Here is a 19,546-nt window from a genome sequence, read left to right on the forward strand (position 1 = left end):
CGGAAGAAACTCGAATGGCCGAGAAGCACCTAAAGAAATGCTCAGCATCCTTAGTCGTCAGGGAAATGCAAATCAAAACAACCCTGAGATTCCATCTCACACCAGTCAGAATGGCTAAGATTAAAAACTCAGGTGATAGTAGATGCTGGCGAGGGTGTGGAGAAAGAGGAACACTCCTCCATTGTTGGTGGGACTGCAAGATGGTGCAACCACTTTGGAAATCAGTCTGGCGGTTCCTCAGAAAATTGGGCATAGCATTACCCGAGGATCCAGCTATACCACTCCTAGGCATATACCCAGAAGATGCTCGAACATATAATAAGGACATATGCTCAACTATGTTCATAGCAGCTTTATTTATAATAGCCAGGAGCTGGAAAGAACCCAGATGTCCTTCAACTGAGGAATGGATTCAAAAAATCTGGTATATTTACACAATGAAGTATTACTCAGCTATTAAAAACAATGAATTCGAGAGGTTCCTAGATAAATGGATGGAACTAGAAATTATCATCCTGAGTGAGGTAAGCCAATCACAAAAGAACACACATGGTATTCACTCACTGATTATTGGATATTAGCCCAGAACCTTGAAATGCCCAAGATGCAACTCACAGGCCACATGAAGCCCATAAAGAAGGAAGACCAAGTGGGGGGTGATTCGGTCCTTCTTAGAAGGATCAACAAAATACTCAAGGGAGCAAATATGGAGACAAAGCGAGGGACAAAAACTGAAGGAGGGGCCGTCTGAAGACCTTTCCACCTGAGTATCCATCCCATGTGCAGTCACCAAAGGTAGATGCTGATGTGGAAGTCAGGAAGTGCATGCTGATAAGAACCTGATATGGATGTCTCCTCAGAGGTCTTCAAGAGTCTGACATATTCAGAGGCAGATGCTCACAACTAGCCATTGAACTGATCATGGGGTTCTCAATAGAGGAGTTAGAGTGAAGACTGAAAGAGCTGAAAGGATTTTCGGCACCATGAGGAGAACAATAATACCAACCAACCACAGCTCCGAGGGTCTAAACCACCAGCCTGGGAGCACTTGGGGGGGGATCCAGGGCTTCAGCTGAATACATAAGAGTGGAGGGCCCTGCTGGGCATAGGTGGAAGAAGAGAACCTTGACCTCATGAAGGCTGGATGCCCCAGGGGGTGGGAATTTTGAGGGTGGGGAGGTGGGAGTGGGAGGGAGTAGATAGAGGTTACATCCACAGAGAAGAAGGAGGAGGGGTGAGGGGATTGGGGGTTCCGGGGTGGGTGGGGGATGGGGTAAGGGGACAACATAGGAAATGTAAATAAAACATCCAATAAAAAAAAAAGTTGTTGTTTTAATTCATCCTTTCAAGAAATTGAGAGCAAAAGAACTGTGTTCCTGAGAAAATGGCAAGTGTCAGATATCAGAAGAAGACTCTGAAGGACAAGTTGTACCCAGCTTTAACCACACTGCTTCTCTCAGTTTTTCACTAGTCAGTGTCAAATTTTACTATGTGCCAGAAAGAGTGTGTGTATGTGTGTGCACATGCTCATTAGAAACAAAGCAACAAAACAAGACAAGCCGTGTTTGATCTGGTGGAGTTGATGTTAGAGGAGACAGAAAGTGGAGCTGAAGAAGGGACACAGAATTCAATACAGGAACAGGAAAATTCAGGTCTTTATACGCAATGTGACTAAGGTTAACAGCAATGTGACTCTGTGGGTCGGCCACTCAGAAGTAGCTATTCAAGTTGAGCATGAATGAAGGATGTACCAGCGAAATAAGAGAGCACAGTAGGACCTCAGGCCTTTCTGGGACTTGGCGCAGATGGAATGAGGTGAAAATGAGATCCCCAAAGAGGCACCAGCTGACCCTGATGGGAACGGAAGCCATGGGCTCTTCTGATCTGTGCAGTAGGAGGCCACAGAGAGTTCTGGTAGGACAATGATTTCTTGTCTTTAAAGGGATCCCCTCTAGCTGCTGAGAAGACAAAGGTCTACTGGATGGAACATGAAAGAGCCAAGAAGATGAACTAGTCACACATGAGGACCTGAGTGTAGATCTGTAGCACCTGCCTTAAAGCTCTAAGAACTGAAGACTGGTGCTGGGGAGCACCAGTCCCCCTCCCCCTCCCCCTCCTTCTCTCACCCTCTCCCTCTTTCACACTCTCTCTCCCTCCCTCTCCCCCTCTCTGACACACTTTCTCTCACACACACTCTCTCTCTCCCTCCCTCCTTCCCTCCCTCTTCCCTTCTCTCTCACACACACACAAGAGGAGGAGGAGGAAGAGAGGGAAGGGAGATAGAAGGAGGGAAAACAGAAAGACAGACATCAGAATAAAGCCACTGGGAGCAGTTTGGAGGCTATTCTAAGAAATGGGTTAGATGAATCTAAAGATTGGAAGAAACAGACATGGATAGACTACACTCTGTAAGAACAAAAAAAGTTCATTTAATTCTCAAAGATGGTTAAACTCGTTAGTGTATATTTTTAAAGGACATGCTGCGCTCAGCCACTCTCTAATATTTACTTGCACTCTGCCTTGACTAGAAGGGCAAGAGAACAAACAGAAGACTGGGGTGAGCTACAACACTTCTTCCTTCTCACTGAAACCCCTAAGATCATTTGCATATGCTCTCATTTGCAGATGATGCTTGGCACAAAACCTTCTTGGTTGTTGACATGTAACCTACAAATGTTTCAGTTTGGCAACCACATTTACTCTTAGAACCAAAACATGGTGCTCGAACCAAGCTCCTCCCCTCTCCTGGCAGAACACAGAGTATATGTTCCTGGGAGATGACATGCTTGGGCTCAGCCAGAGTGGCAGGCCTATAGGAAAGCCTGTTTTATTTTTATAACCGGTTAGTTTGGTCTTTTACCTTTTGGCATAGTATGTGATAAAGAAAGGAGTAGTCTCTTTCCTCTGGAGCTTAAAGTCCCACTAGATAAACAACCAACTTAACATAGAACTCTGCCTTGGTACAGCATATAGCTCAGGATAGTTCAGCTAGTAAAATGAGATTCTAGAGTCCACCAGCAGAAGGGCTACTGGTTGAAAAGTGTCACAGAAGAGAGCCAGGTCCTATCAGTTAAAAGGAAGGCTGGTTGTGTGCATAATGCAGCAAGTGACTGACTGTAAAAACCTGTAATTGTTCCAGGAAAATAGAAAGAAAATCCTGCCCCAGGATATTGTATCATAGAGTACTATAGAGATCAATTGTAGTTACACACACTAAGTGCCTTTCACAGTCTTCAACAACACTGAGAGCTTAAATAAATCTCTAGATTTAAAAAATATATGGCTATTTCAACTTTCAAATGTGTATATACATACCCAACCCCACTCCACATACTGGCACACACATACATACATACTTTAATAAATATGCCTATTACACATATCCAATTTTTAAAGTTCAAACAATTCCACACGAGCAATAAAGACACAAACATGAAAAATACTCTGACTAGAAGGAAAATATCTTATTTGAAAAAGACAAAATCATTAATAACGTCTGATTACAAACAATAGAGAACAAGAAAGCCTTGTGGTCAGTCCAACAAGGGGTGGGAGTAATCCTGACAGACTGAACTGTTTAGGGAGGGAACGAGGGGACACAGTTAAGATGCTATCCCAGTTCTCACAGCTGACTAAAGACAGCAGCTAAGTGTGGAGAAGTGGCTCTAGCTGTCCGAGAGGACACACAGTGCCACTAGGGAAGGTGAGGGTACAGGAGAGTTCCAGCGCGTGCTGCTGACGGGTGGTCCAGCACTCATTCCTGCTACCCACTGCTACTCATCCGGACATTTGAGGTCCCACTTCATGCTTACTGAACAAGAGTTACCATCTAGCTTCCTAAAGGCTCTGCAAGCGGACTTTCTCACTCTTTTGCCAGTGACTGTTTTTCAATTTAGGGATGTTACTCATGTGTCCTTCTAATTCCAAAACCAGACACTTGCATATTTGTTGTTTAAAGTCCTTTAAGGCTATCATTAAAAGTTCACAAAACATTTTTCTTGTCTTCTTAGACACATCAAAAGAAGTCTTTTAAAAGTCAAGGATAGTTTATGTTTCAGAGGCTGTAACAGAAGATTCCAAACTGGTACTTTCTGGTAAAGTCTGGATCTGCCTCACGAATTTTCCTAGTAACAAAAGCCATGTTGCAAACATGATAATGTCACTGTAGCCTTGTTCAGAGCATTCCGCACTCCTGCTGCTGCTTCACTGCTGCTGCTTCAGCACTTGGGAACGTTTGAGTTTCCCAGTAGTGTGACCATGGAACTATTTTTATAACTTCACTGTCCACTTGTTTTCAATTTAGTGAGAACAGTCTCTTGGAGCTAAATTTTCAAAGCTTGTTCAGAAAAGGAAACTGGATTTTATTATTGAAACATTCTGAGGAAGACAGACTTGACGTAAAAAAAGAAAATTGTATACTTGAAATAAACACAAAGATAAATGCAATGTGTGTATGTGTGTGTGACACTTCTTTCTTGAAATGAACACTTTTATCAGTACTCAAGTTGATATCATTTTTTACCTAAAGCATTATAACTTCCCCAAAACACACCTCCTCATAATGTTTTTCTTACAAAAGCTATATAAACTATTAATCAATAATAATAACAAAATGATGTGACATTATAAAAATGTGTTCCTGGTTTTGTCTTCTTGAGTCAGGGTCTCACTATACAGTGTAGGCTAGTGTCCAACCTTCCTGCCTCTGCTCAAGAAGAATAAAATCAGACAGGTACCACAACTTCCACAATTACAGAAATTAGGATGCAAGAACCAGGGAGACCACTACAGCTTTAATCTTCCTGCTCATTTCTAGTTAACAAACATTTCCTATGGAAGTAAAAGGAAATGACCCATTCATGCTCACCTTACATTATATCTCATTTCTTGTTTAGAAATTACAGATGAAGTAGTATGGACCTGTCCCTTGGTGGCAATTTCCTTCAATAAGCTTGTAAGAAAAAAGCCACCAGAGGAGGAGGAGAAGTAAGAATAGCTGCTGGTGGTGGTATTGTTGTTTCTCTTCTCCTCTGCTCCAATGCTGATCCCAGCACCCCAGACACAGATTTCTCCCATTTAGAATGATAGCCATTTCAATCTCTTTGCAACCCATTTATTCTTTAAACTTTTCTAGTTCCCACCATGTTTTGCACAGGTTTCCAGGGACACTGTTCTTGTTGAACAGTAGAGCTACTATTTCCTTTGTGATTTCAAATATTCTTTATATTCTAATTGTTCAAATGACCTTTCTACTCCATACATGACTTCAAAACTCTGGGTTTTCTAGCTGCACAGACTTTGACAGAAATCCCTTTTCCTTTAACAGTCTTGGGATGTTACAGGCAGAAATGAATCTTTCCCTTGTTAAGCCTTGTTTTCTGCTCTGTAATGTAGGATGTGTTCACCACCTCTAGAACACAGGAATGCACTCTACAGACATTATAGTTCACAGAATCCTCACAGGATCTACTGTTTTACATGAAGACATTGACTCGGGAAATGGCTTATCTGTCAGCTTGATGTACTATGGAACCATTAAAGCCACAAAATTCCAAACTGTGCTCATTTCCAGTTAATAAACAGTCCAACGTTTCTGTTGGAAGTAGGAGGAAATGACCCATCCATGCCCATGCCCAGCTTATGTTATCGTCCTCCTTTAGTGATAAATGTGATGACTCTTTCTTCTCTGAGGCAGTACTGCAGAGTGGCAGCTATGTTCAACTCCCAGTTCTGTTCCACCATGTGCTCAAGACATGGAATTAAACTATCTGATACAACTTCTTCATCTGACACATTAGAATAATACTATACACATCTCATATCGTTATCTTATATAATATTTAGTAATTATTATATTAATTTTTATTAAATTAGATAAAATCTAGTGTATTCTTGTTATTGCTTTAAAGAGACAGGAAATCAAACTTCCACAATGCAGAATGAGACAGTTTTTTATCAGTTCGTATTCCTTTGAATTCTCATTCCCATCACTATTGGCTAATAATTGGCTAATGACAGCAAGGTAACTGTAAGTTTCCTCTTTGGGTCCTTTTAAAGCTATGTAGGGAGTTGGTCTGGTGTTGCTATGTATTCAAACACTAAACACTGTATGCCAAGACCTGGGTGCTCCAAGACAGAACAGATCCTTACTATACCAGCTTTTGTTGTGTAAACCTTAACCCCCAAATTATACCTAATGGGTTAATAAAAATGCCTCTAGCCTGTAGCTTGGCAGAAGAGATAGATGGAGCTGGAGGTCCTGGGCTTAGAGTCTCAGGCAGGGACCACAGGAGGGAGAATGAGGAAGAAGAGGGAAGAAGTCACCATGGAGTAGGTAGATCATGAGCTGGCCATGAATGCTGGCCTGTTGGAGTAGGAGCGGCCCAGGTGAAACACGGCAAGTGTTGTCTCAGAGTTATTGACAGAAAAGTAGACAAACAGTCACAGAGGTTGGTATCTGCCCATCTCTAGAGCTTCTAAGCTTATTATAAATATAAAAGCTTTTGTATCTTTTATTTGTGAGCGAAGTAGGGGTAAAACCCCAAAATAAAATTTAACACAACAAAGGTAGTCTGCCCAGCTCTGTCAGTCTTATCCAGTGTTTGTTCAATGCCTTGTTGCAGTGTCATTCCTCAAAACACACATGGCGACACTATGGATTTACACCAGCTCTCCACAGATTTCAGATGGAGTGTAACTCTCCCACCTGCCAGCTCGCCTGTGTCTCAGCAACATCTGTGGTCCTCATCCAACTCCCAGGCTCACTACAGCTGCACTTTTGTTAATTTCTTCCCTGCCTAGAATATGTCACATTCTGTCTGCATATCATACGTGCACTTCAGCACCCAGGGTGGACTCCATTTCTCACTGTGGACATTTTCCATGCTGTGGCCTTTTCTCCTCTGCCTATGCAGCCCTGGACACTGTAGCACAGAAGAAGCCATTGTTTCCTCACTGCTCAAATCCTTGGGTCCTATCATAAGGCTACTGCTCAAGATTGCTACTTACATGCTGAGAATGGGTATAGATTGCTTGGTATCCTTCACTACACAACCTCAGTGTTGCTGATATGGTAAACTGGCTGAGGGTAGTGGTGAAGTCACAGAGAAATTATGGCCTTGGCTGGAGAGAAGAACTTTCTCACTTTCTCTTGCTTTTTGCCACTAGATTGTTGAATATACCAAACAGATGCATATAGCTGGATTAAGAGACAATTGGCATAATAAACCCAAATTAAAAGTCTGATCCTATTTAGTCATGTCGACCAAACCAATCCTTACATAAAAGAATAAGACAGTTAAGAATCTCTGAAAGGTTTAATGTAAAAAGGTGGGGTCAGCCCAACTGTTCAAAATGAAGGAAGAATCCAGAGAAAGAAAAAAAATGGATTCTTTCCAGTTTTTCACTGCTGTTTGTTTGCATTCAGCAGGGCCCAACCTTATAGCCCAGTCAAATAATGATAACAGGCTAGACTCAAACTTGGAGCAATCCTCCTGCCTCAGTTCTAAGAATGCTGAGATTACATGTGTGAGCCACCATGCTTAGCCTACTAGTTTATTTTACATCAAAGAAAATACTAGCAAGTTCGTGTGTCCCATATTAGTTTGATTAAAGAATTATCTCTCTTTTAGATTTGGAAAAAATTAAAAAGAAGAAGAAGAAGAAGAAGAAGAAGAAGAAGAAGAAGAAGAAGAGGAGGAGGAGGAGGAGGAGGAGGAGGAGGAGGAGGAGGAGGAGGAGGAGGAGGAAGAGGGAAAGAAAGAAAACTGAAGAAATAAAACAAAGGCAGAGAATAGAAACACAGTTATCAGAGGCAAGAAGAGTAGATAAGGAAAGCTAAAGACAGGCTCAATGACATGTACCAGGATGCAGGAATATGGGAGCCATCCTGTCTAATGATGTACAGCATCCTAGCGTAACTCTAGTCTGCAACACTTTGCTATACAGTCTAACCTACTAAAGAAGTGTCTGAGGATGTGCAGAGGAGATACTCACACTCAACTTCTCATTATTAAACATTATGTACATGCACTGAGTCACACGGTACCCACAAATATGCATGCAATTATGGATCAATTAAAAGACAAAAAGGTAATGTGAGTGACTGGAGGGGTGGCTTGGCAGTTAAAGCACTTGCCTTGTAAGCAAGACTAGAATCTATTCCAAGAAGACATGCAAATGCTATCTAGTCATGAAGGTAACCTATAACTCCAACCTTGGAAGATAGAGACAGGGATCCCTAGAGGAAGCGAGTTGGTTAGCAAGACTTGGCCTATCAGAGCTCTGAGTTTGACTGACAGACTTGCCTCACTGAATATTGTGAAATAGGGATAATTGTGAAATAGGGAATATTGTGAAATAGGGAAGATTTCTGATATCACCCTTAGTCCTCCACATGCACGCGCACACACACCCAAACACTGACACCCAAACACGCACACACACACACACACACATGAAAACACACATGTACACATATGCTTGCTATAAATGTACACACATGAAAAAAAAAAAGAAAGTTGGCCTGAGAGACCTTCCCCAAAAACCAAGGGAACAATAAATGGCTAAAAGTAGTTTTAAAGAAAATTTACTTCTTTTTCATTCTTAAATAAAATTAAAAGTTAATTGGTTTTCTTAAGATGATTTCCTTAATTAGACAAAAGGTCGATAGCATATGTAGGCTTAGTAACAATGAGAGTGGCAGCAGCAGAGGTCACAGGCAGAGGTATGACAGGGAGGTCGCTCCAGGCTGCTCCAGTCCCTTCACAAACAGGATGAGGCAGCCCTCTGAGAACCAGCTCAGCATAGGATCTTAAACAGACTGCTTACGCTGAAGGTTGGGAAGTGTTTGATCTATTTCTATCTGCACAACATGTAAGTCACAATATTCTCCTGAGTGACAACCCTTGCTACAGTTCAAGTTGCTAGGTCAAAGGAAGCTCTAATTTTGATTCTAGTATTTAAACTCTTGAAATCTTGTTTGTTTGTTTTATTAGCAAAAGTAAAGACAACAAGATCCAGTCAGATTAATGAGTGGCCAGAAGTTCTAGCTAAGGGAAAACTATTTCTATTTATGAAACTTCATCTTACTTTGCTTCAATTGTTCTAAAATAGACAGATAACAATCAGATGATGAAGATGATAGATAGATAGATAGATAGATAGATAGATAGTAGATAGATAGATGGTAGGTAGAATTATATTCTTACATATAAACACAATACATACATGCATAGATATGTATGTATATAACAGGCAGGCAGGCAGAGTTCTTAGTTAATAGCATTTGGGGCCCTAGACACGTCTTTCCTGTGTTAACAGTTTCAACACAACAGGTAAGGTTACTTGGGAAAATCAGGTCCTGTCCTACTAGAAGGAGACGGTGTTCTGGAATCATATGTAGCTTTGGCTTCAGTCTTGTAGTCTCTGATCCTTAGAGAGTCTCCAAGATGATAGATATTCAAAGTAAAAATGACGTAGTGCTCAGATTAAGGGAAAGTCTTTTAGTAGCTATGTGCAAACTGAATCATTCCTGACAAACAGACATTGTACAATGACATTCCTCATGGTTGCAGAGTGATAAACAGCCCAACTATTACTGAATTCTAAATAATAGTTCTCAGAGTTAACATGAAACTTTCTTCTGCCTTCATAAGGAAAAGAAAGATGAAGTTACAATCTACGTACATTGATTCGCTGACAAAAATAAAATACAGTAAAAAAACAAACAAAATGTTTCAACTTCTAAGCTAGTCACACAGACCACGGTGAGTCAGTGTAGTGGCTCTGTGGCACTCGTGCCAGTCACGCACATAAAGGTTCTCTGGACAGATTTTTTATTCACTTTCAGAAGATGAAGTTAAGCCAAACAAATAGACAAAAAGTAACAGAGAAATCAAATGTTTTCCTGTTGGCAGGATTTATTAATCTGAGCAAACATGGTGCTATCTTTCTGTTCTTTTTTTAGCTTTGGGGAGTTGCTTTTCCCAACAGAACCTCTGGAATTGAGAGCCCTGCCTGGCAAAGATGCCCTTTGTCCCTCCTGCCACCAGCCTGCTCAGGGCACCCAGGGCAATGTGATTCTAAGATAAAAGTTCCAAAGATAGAACTAGATGTTTTTTTCCCAGGAATATCTGGCAACAGCATGAAAGGCTGCTGGCTGCGTTTCCCACCACACTGAAGCAAGGTTCTTACACCTTGCTGTTTAAGCGTTTAAACACAGATAAATGAGAAAAGCACAATTTAACACTGAAGCGAAATACACCCTTTTTGACAAACTGCTAAAAATATAAATCTTATCTCAAAAATTCTGCAATATTCAATAAACACAATTTTCTATATCAATATTAGGCACTATTACTATCAGCATAAATGTAATGATGAAAAAATAACTCTATGGCCCCTGCATTTAGACGTAACTGAGGAGTGGAAGCAAGGTATTTCCACCAAGCACAGGTAGATACAAGCTTTCTAGTATTAACTTACAAATGCATTCACTGCAATTCTGAATACAAGGGACAAAAGACAAAGCCAGAGACCCGCAATGTGTATTTTCTACGCTACACACACTTAGCTCTGCCAAAGACGTCTTTGAAAGGATCCTTTACTTTTTACCTAATCCCAACTCTGAAAGACTGACTTGGTTTTGGGGTAAGGAAAAAAATCCTATACTGCCACCTGCTGGAACACTATGATCAGTGTCACTCACAGACATTAAAATGACAGATTAAAGCATCATCATGACTTTTTCTATTTAAATTTTTTTTCAAAAAATGTGTATTGATCATATTTTCCCCTCCCACCACATCCCCACCCATCTAACTTCAATACAAGAACAATTTATTGATTTTTTTTGTATCCTCCTCCAATTCAGAATATAAATATAATAAAATATATAGTGAATTAATAATACAATATTCTATATGTTTCTAAAAATAGAGAACCACCAAATTTAAGCACACTTTCCTGACAACATGATTTACAAATACATTTGTACCTCCAAAATGAAGTCATGAGGGATGAGATGTAGCTCAGGTGGTGGAGTTTGCCTAGTATGCACCGAGTCCTGGGCTCAATTTCCAGCAACACTTAAACCAGCGTGATGATGCAATCTCGGCATACTATACATGGAGGAAGGAGGAGCTGAGGGTTTGAGGCCACCCTCAGCTACATAGTAACTTCAAGGCACCCAGTGCTACATGAGATCCCTCTCTTACACACACACACACACACACACACACACACACACACACACACACACAAGGCAATCAACTAAGTCTTGAAGAGGAAAGATCTTGACATGCCTATCTTCCCAGTATTTACAAATCACACTCCTGTAGGTAACTGGAGACATTTTACTCCTTTAACAAGAACCACAGACCAAGACCATTGTTTTTTATTGTTGTTTCTTGTTTGTTTGTTTTTCCGTTTCTCCAGGTAATTTAAGTTCTAATGATGTCTACTCAGTAAAGATGGAGGATGGAATGGGAGATCCATGGCCGGAACTGTCGTGGCCCCACGGCCGGAACTGTAGCGGTCCCACGGCCGGAACTGTCGTGGCCCGAATAACACAACTCTACAACTCATCCTGTAAGTTCTCTACAATTTAGTCCACATAGAAGCCAGCTCCTGTAAACATTTCTCATTCTGGAGAATCTCAGACGTTTGGAACGTCCTCAGTTTGGAGCTGGAGAGGCAGCTCAGTAATCCAGAACACTTGCCGCCCTTGCAGAGCACCCAGGTCTGGTTCTCAGCAGCCATGCTGGGTGACTCCACAGCCCATAACCTCAGCTCTGTGGAATGCAGTGCACTGTCTCTCTGCTAGGTAACATGCTTCAGGTGCATATATCCCCACTCCACATACAGATATGTTGATAAAATTCAAATACATCTTTTTAATTGAGAATAGATTCTTTTCTTATACAATCCATCCTGACTGAGGTTTCCCCTCCCTTTACTCCTCCCAGCCTCCCCCACCTCCCTTCTTCCCAGCTACATCCCCCTCTGTTTCCCTTCAGAAAAGAAGAGGTCTCCAACAATCAAACTGCAGACAGCAGCCAAACAGGGCACAACAAGAAACAATAAGACAAGCCCAAATCCCTCATATGGAGGCTGGACAAGGCAACCCAATAGAGGAGAAAGTGTCCCAAGAACAGGCAAAAGAGTCAGAGACATACCTGCTCTACTCTTAGGAATCTCTCAAAAACCACCAAGCTAACAGCCATAACTTATACACAGTGGACCTGGTGCAGACCCAGGCAGGCCTTATGCTTTGCTGCTTTAGTCTCTGTGAGCTAAAAATAAAAGTACATCTTTAGAAATCTCTTGTCTAGCCAAGTGAGAACATTCACTTGTTCTTTTAACATTTAAGTTAGATAGCATTTTTAAATATCCAGGCAGCTGGTAAATATATTGATTATTTCCTATGGAAACGATAACAACTGTACACTGTACAGCTTCTGACATGAAATAACTGAACCATTATATTTGGTAAAAATAAGCTATTGAAAAATCTTTTTAGTTATTTTTTGCCATAAATCATCCCTTAAATGATTTTATGCCATATTGTTTTGTCTATTCTAAAAATTCACTGGAAATGTACATACTTGACTAATCATTTTCTTCAAAATCCGTGTTAAGCACGATGTGAAACAGAGCCAAGATTCTAACATATAGATTCTGGTCTTTCCTTCTCATCCCCAGACATGAACAAATTTGCTAGCATGCTTAAGAATTGTCTATAATAATATGGTGCTATAATTAAATCTTATATAAATACTGCTGCCAAAACAACCTACCAAAATGGGTGGTGAACACAGCCAAATAAAATCTAATTATGGGAGGCAGGTTCTTTGCTGTGTTACATAGAAGAAGCGAAGGCAAGCTCAGACAGTCATAATGGTATCCGAAGATAATGCAAACTGCCTTGTCAAATTGGGTGCAAGCCCCTGTGGAAACGGCTGCTACTGTCTACAGTTCACAGGTATTTTAAATACATAATCTGGAATAGAGCCCTTGATTTTTTTTCTGAAAAACAGTCTATGAAATTTAAAGGACATTGTCATCTCTAGGGTAGAAAAAATGCAACAGAGTGCCAATGTTTCTGACACTTTTCCATTTTAGTCCCTCTACTACTTCAACAAAGGCCACCTGTGTGCAAAGAAGGAAGTAACTGTGTGCAGTGAAGAATTCACACAAGCTTGGACCATGCACAGAAGCAGCCCCAGTCACTCTGAATGCATTGGCACACTGCTCAGGTGGCCAAGAATCAGGACTAGATAGGCCATGGGTCTAGAGAAAAACCGAATACTATCTTTCTGCTAAGGGAATGCAGCAATAAAATGATTCTGTTATTCCCATAGATCTGTGTCTAAAAAACCCTCATCAGAGAAGCTTCCCCCAGAAGTAGATAGGAAACAATATGGAGATACATATGTACAGAGAAGGAAAGGCTGGAACACTCAGTTTTAACTGTGATGCCCTCAACAAACACTTCCTCAGACTCCTGCCCCACCCCCACCCCTGGCTTAGGGAACTGTGCACAAGAGGCAATGGGAAGGTGTTAAGTGACAAAGGGACTGACGATACAAGAAAACAGTTCCTGAAATGGAGCTAAGCAGACACGGGTCCAGCACACAGGCCTCCATTGTCAACCCAGAAGCAATGACAACCCACCTCCAACTAACAAATGCTTGAAAAGGAAAACTTAATTTTCGCCATTGTAGTCTCACTGGACTGTAAAGCACAATTAGAGGTAGGCCCCATGCCCAGCAATAGAAGACCAACACAAAACAAATCGGATGGTATCTCTGTGGATTGTGTGTTATGTTGCTTTGCTTCAGCATTATTTTATCAACTGGTCTTTTGCTTGTATATTATGTTTTCAAAGTTATGTTATTGTGGGTTTTGTTTGTGTTTTTTGTGCCTTTTCTTTTTCTTTTCTTTTGTATGCTTGTATGTATGTATGTATGTATGTATGTATTCATTCATTTATTACCTATTTGTTTTCTAAAGAGAAAGAAAGAAGATAATTAGTAGGAAGGGTGGTAAATTGGAGAGAATCTAGAAAAAGATGAGGAAGGGAAACCATGAAAAAAAAATACACTGCATGAAAAATTATTTTCAATTTAAAAAGGAGAGCGAGAAGAAATTATCCAACTAGGTCACAAGGTGGGAAATGCTTTTATGCAAACCTAATGACATGAGTTATGCAAACCTAATGACATGAGTTGGACTCCTGGCTCCCACCGGGTGGTAAGAGTGAACAGGTGGGGGGGGGGACTGAACTCTGAGTGCCACAATCATGTCATAGCATTTGTGCATGTACATACACACACACATACATACATAACCACCCACACACACACATACACACACATATATGCCGACACACGCACACACATGCACATACACACACAGACACAACACACACACAAACATACACACACAAACACACACAGAGACAAACACACACAATCACACACAAGCAAACACACACACACACACTGAGAACAGAAGACAGTCTTTCTAGAGAAGATCACAATAACTGGTTATCCAATAGCAAATGATTGGCCTGAAAAAAATTACTGAAAATAAACAAATTTGACAGAGAGCAAGGAGCAGTATGTTGGAAAATTTGGACACATAACATGAAACAGCAATGATATAATTATATTATAATCGCAAAAAGTAGTTTTTAAAAAAATACACATATTGGGCCTGATACTATTTTTGTATGCTCTTTTTTCCTCCACATTGCTCAAGTGCAAAGCAAGTAGGCTAATTTCAACTAAGTTGAGAGGAAAGAGAGGGAAGAGTGAAGGAGACATCGACGATGTTTCATCATGAATCATGGTGCTCTCTGTCTCCTACCTGGGCTCCTAAGCTGGCTGCCATCATGTGAGTCAGCAGCTTAGCTGCAAACATGGAGTATCTGGCACAGAACACGTGGGAAACGACAGCCAAGCAGAGACCTGTGGAAACCAGAGAGTGAAACGTGAGGTTTCAGAATCCATGAAGGATTATATGTACAGAACAAACCACCTCTGGGACAGTTGAGCACAAAAGCCCAGCCTACGCAGCAGAGCACAGCCCTTCTGGGAACCATTATGCTGGAATTTCAACATATTCTATTTTGCATGATATATATCATCTTCACGTTTATCAGTTAACCTAAGGGATAAACTTTAATTTTCCAATTATTTACAGGTTGTCTGCCATGGAAAAGGGAAGTCATAAATAAACAGCACTAATACTTTTAATATGTACTACATTTTTCTATGTTGCTGAGTGAGCTTTACTGTTTTTGTAAAAAAAAAATGCTTTTCATCCTAATTTTAAATGTGTTTTTAAGAGTGAGTGACTTGGGTAAGTAGAAGTATTTAGAAAGGTGACTAGGGCTTTTTGAGCGTAAACCTGTGATTGGTCCTCCAAAACCTGAGGTTCGTAGTTACCCATCTCCAGCTAGCAGAAGAGGATAGATGCACCCAGCAGGGCTAGCTATTAACTGTCAGCTAACCCTGTGTTGCTGCAGGTCAAAACCAGAATTTTTTTCTTTCTTCCACAATGAAATTAAGTATAAAGATTTGAACTGTAGCTGGTGTTGTTATCTCTAAGCCTGTGTGTCTGTTATGGACTTGAGATTGCAATCCTCCTTCTTCAGCCTCCTGAGTGCTAGACTTACAGCACCACAGTACAGGACCTTGAAGGTAGATTATATGCAATATTTTCTGCCTTAAAATTTTCAGACAGTAATTTAATAAACAGTAATTATTTATTTGTTCACAGGCTTTCTAAATACACATTTTGGTGGATCATTTGTGTATTAATCACTGAAGCCTCACAAATATTGGCAAGAGTATGCCACTTACTCATGTAGTTTTCATATATTACCTCATTTAATATCAATGCCATCGTGACAAACAAGGGACATTGCAATAATTTAACATTTGGTTCTCTAAAATATTCTCTGAAATTGTGGTATGAGCTTTTAGAGTAAACCACGTGTTAGCAAAAAAAAAAAAACATTAAGAATTAAGCATCTACAAAACCCCTCCATGGGGTCTTCTGACTTCATTTTCTGTTTAGAAATGCCTCTCAGACCTCGTCTTAGAGGAAACAGTTTAATTTAGTTTGATATTTCAAGACCACAATAGAAACTCCCTGTAGTGAGAAAGAAGGCTTTTTCATCTAGAAACTCCTCCAGGCAGTTGGGAGCAATCCCATCTTAGCACAACTGTCATGGCACTCTGGGACAGGTGTGCAGGTGTGCGGGCTGACTCGGAACCCCTCGCACACAGGTAAGTGTCCCTGCAGATGGGGCAGTCACGCCCGGTGTGGCAGCTTTCTTTTCACCACTACTGGGCCTGATGCTCACAACTCACTAATGTATCCTTTCTGTCTCTAGGATAGTCACAGTTGCTTAAATTCTCTCCAGGTGTGTGCTTATGTGTGTATAAGGTATACTGACTCAAAAGCAAGTGCTAACCCGCTATTCTTCTCGTTATAAACCACATGATCACAACTATGCATCTCTTGCAAGTTTCCTGGGGTGAGTGGTCACAATTGAAGGTAAAGGCCGAGTACCAGCCAAGGGAGGAGTACACACACTTCCTGCTCACTGTATTTAACCAGAAGAATTTAGTGATTTTTTCCCTCAATTTAGTGATTAATTCTCCATCATATTCTTGTTCCATCACAGTTAAATATGACAATTAAATGTGACAAGCTTAGAAACATCTGATTGTGTATACAAAGCTTCGTTAAAATGCTACCATGGCCCCTGGTTCTAGTTCAGGATTCAAAACCAGAGACAGGAAAGTGGGCTGGATTGTATTAGCCTTTAAGCATGCTGTTTTGAAAACGTATGTGCTGGTTCGGTTTTTATCCCAATTTAACACAAGCCAGAGGGCAAGAGGGAACCATGATGAGAGAATGCCTCCATCAGATTGGCCCATAAGCAAATGTGGGGCATTTTCTTGATAAAGATCAGCATGAGAGGGCCTTGCTCTGGGGAGTCCTGCTCCTAGGAAGGTGATCCCTGGCCGTTCAAACCAGCAAGCCGAGTGAGTGAGTGAGTGAGTGAGTGAGTGAGTGAGTGAGTGAGTGAGCGAGCAGTGAGCGAGCGATGGAGAAGCAAGCCCAGAAACCCTGGCCTCTATGGCGTCTGCTTCAGTTCCGGGGTCTCCAGGTTCGCTCCTTGAGCCCCAGCCCTGCCCTTCCTTCACAGCGGACTGTGAGCTAGCTATAGGCAGCACTTTGCTCTCCAAGTTGCTTTAGGTTTTCTCACAGCAATCTGAAACTAACTAGAATACTGGTCTAGTCTGTCAATGAAAACTTCTCCTCTGCTGAGAATCTTGAGCAAGCTGCGCTCTAAACGAGGCAAGCTGATCTGGCTTTGGACAAGATCGAGAATACTCAAGCTTTAAAGAAATAAATATTTTAGTTACTGAGTTTCTAAATCACTACATACGAATTTAAATATCCAAAGCACTGAAACTAATATACAAATTTAGGACAGTAACCTTGAAAAATGAGTACTTATACTCAGTATATATACTTAACATTTACAAAGAAATATTTTAACTGTAGTTCCTTAGCTTAAATTCCATAATATAAATATTCAAGTCATAAACATAGAATGTATAATGATAGACTTTGTAAAATAAAGTATAACAAATTGTAACAACTCCATGTATTACCTAAATATGCACCCAACAGTGTTAAATTTTTACTTCTTGGCAATTCTGTAGAGAAACAATCTGCTTGTGAAGTAGTTTTCCTTTTTTCTAGCCCTATATGGACTATAGATTAGGCTGGAAGAGAAAGAGCCCTCACTTTATCCACTGACACAAATGATGTTCTACACACTGAAAAGAGGGACGGTAGAAGCCAGCATCTCTGTTCACAAACTAACAACATCGATGGCTCTGGATTTAGTTAGGTGCAGATCTGAAACAGAGACCTGTTCTTTGCTGCTCTCTGACTTGACCAGCGATCCTTTGTGTATATCAGTTCCAGAATATGTGAACATACTTATATGAATATAAATATGTTTATACGTGAGCAGGCAGAGCCAGGAGACACTGGTGTTCAGTATATTTTACAGATGGAAAACACTTTAATTTAGCTGCATGCAAGACAAATGTTAGTACATTTTCTACAAATTTTTCTTTAAACTACTTATAAATTTTGCATTTTCAGGTGTCTGCCTATCATTCTCCCTATCCCTGCTTCCTGGAGATGAATCCTAATGAGATCAGCTTACAATTACCCCGTTCTCGTTCTCGCCTTTCTACCTCTTGCCACCTGTGATTGTAGGTTTCCTACCTAGTGTTTTGTTACAAACAGCTGAGTTGACACCTCTTTACTTTTAGTGCTACTAATGAGCTAAGGATCAGAACAAGACAATTAACCCTGAAAAGGTCTCCAGTGGGAACGAATGTCAGCAAGAAGCCCCTTGAAGCACACAACTCCATGTGGTAGTAGAGGATGCTGCAGCCAGAGACAGGAGCCTTGGCAATTAAGGAGTTAAACCTAAGCACAAGAGCTTCCATCCTGGGGAAGTAGTTTACATTTTCATATGTTAAATGAAAGAGAATTTAAAATTCAGTCATATTTCAAGGTGCAGGACCACCCATGGCTAGTATATCACATATTAGACAGTGTAAAACACTGTAATCATCACAGAAAGTCCTATTGCAGAGAACTGCTGATTGTTCCTGAGTAATGAAAGAAAACATTACATTTCAGAAGATTTATATTGAAGTGATTACGATAATGCGGTTTGAATGTACAAAGTTGACACATTGAAAACAATACACCTGGTCTGAAGCACCCTGTGAGTTACTTATTTTGTTTCAACAAGAAATAGGATGGAAGGCGCTGTGAGTCGGCGCTGTGTTCAGCAATACTCAGCAGGATGGGCACTGGCTGCTCCCTGACAGACTATGTCCGAGTTTGTCTGTCTTCCAGTCCAGAAAGTGACTAGGCTTATGAATGTTCACTGAACATGGTTTGGTCAAAGAGATGTGGGAACAGCATTCCAGGTGACTTTTATAACAGTTGCCATTGCTCTTAATGGGGATTCTGCCTTGTCACACCGGAAACTGCCAGTTCGATGCTAAAGGTGCAGCCACCTGAGACCACACCAGAAAAAGGCAGCCCAACTCATGCCAAATAAGACTCCTTTGCAGACACTGCTAGTTAAACCTAGCATCCTCATGCTGGGCCAGGCATTTCTGGACTAAGTGACTTCTTTCACGTCTAGATTTATGCCTTCAAACTCTTCTTTTTAAACTTCTATGTGTTTTAAAAGTTTTCCTTGAGGATAAACAGCATTTAATTGAATGAAATTATTTTGATAACACACTCCTCCCCAATCATAATAGGGCTCTCAAGACAATGGTTTCTGAAAATCTGAACTTGATATTTCTAAAAGAAGTTGACCAAAATTTCAAAACTAACACTTTAGAAAAAAACTTTTGAGATGAATTCGATTGTGTTCAGATTCAGCTCCTTAGTTATTCAGGCGCCATTTCTCTGACCA

At 40.7% G+C, this 19,546-nt stretch overlaps 1 protein-coding gene across 1 annotated transcript in view; it reads right to left on the minus strand.

Moving 5' to 3' along the window:
• Nucleotides 1–19,546, minus strand: part of Adgrv1 (adhesion G protein-coupled receptor V1) — a 543,344-nt gene that overhangs the window by 254,368 nt on the left and 269,430 nt on the right. Inside the window, exon 83 of the mRNA XM_028760109.1 lies at nucleotides 14,872–14,972. Coding sequence (XP_028615942.1) covers nucleotides 14,872–14,972 — 101 coding nt within the window. The remainder of the gene's footprint in view (nucleotides 1–14,871; nucleotides 14,973–19,546) is intronic.

This window comes from Grammomys surdaster, unplaced genomic scaffold, assembly GCF_004785775.1.
Source record: "Grammomys surdaster isolate TR1022 unplaced genomic scaffold, NIH_TR_1.0 126391, whole genome shotgun sequence".
Taxonomy (NCBI): Eukaryota; Metazoa; Chordata; class Mammalia; order Rodentia; family Muridae; genus Grammomys; species Grammomys surdaster.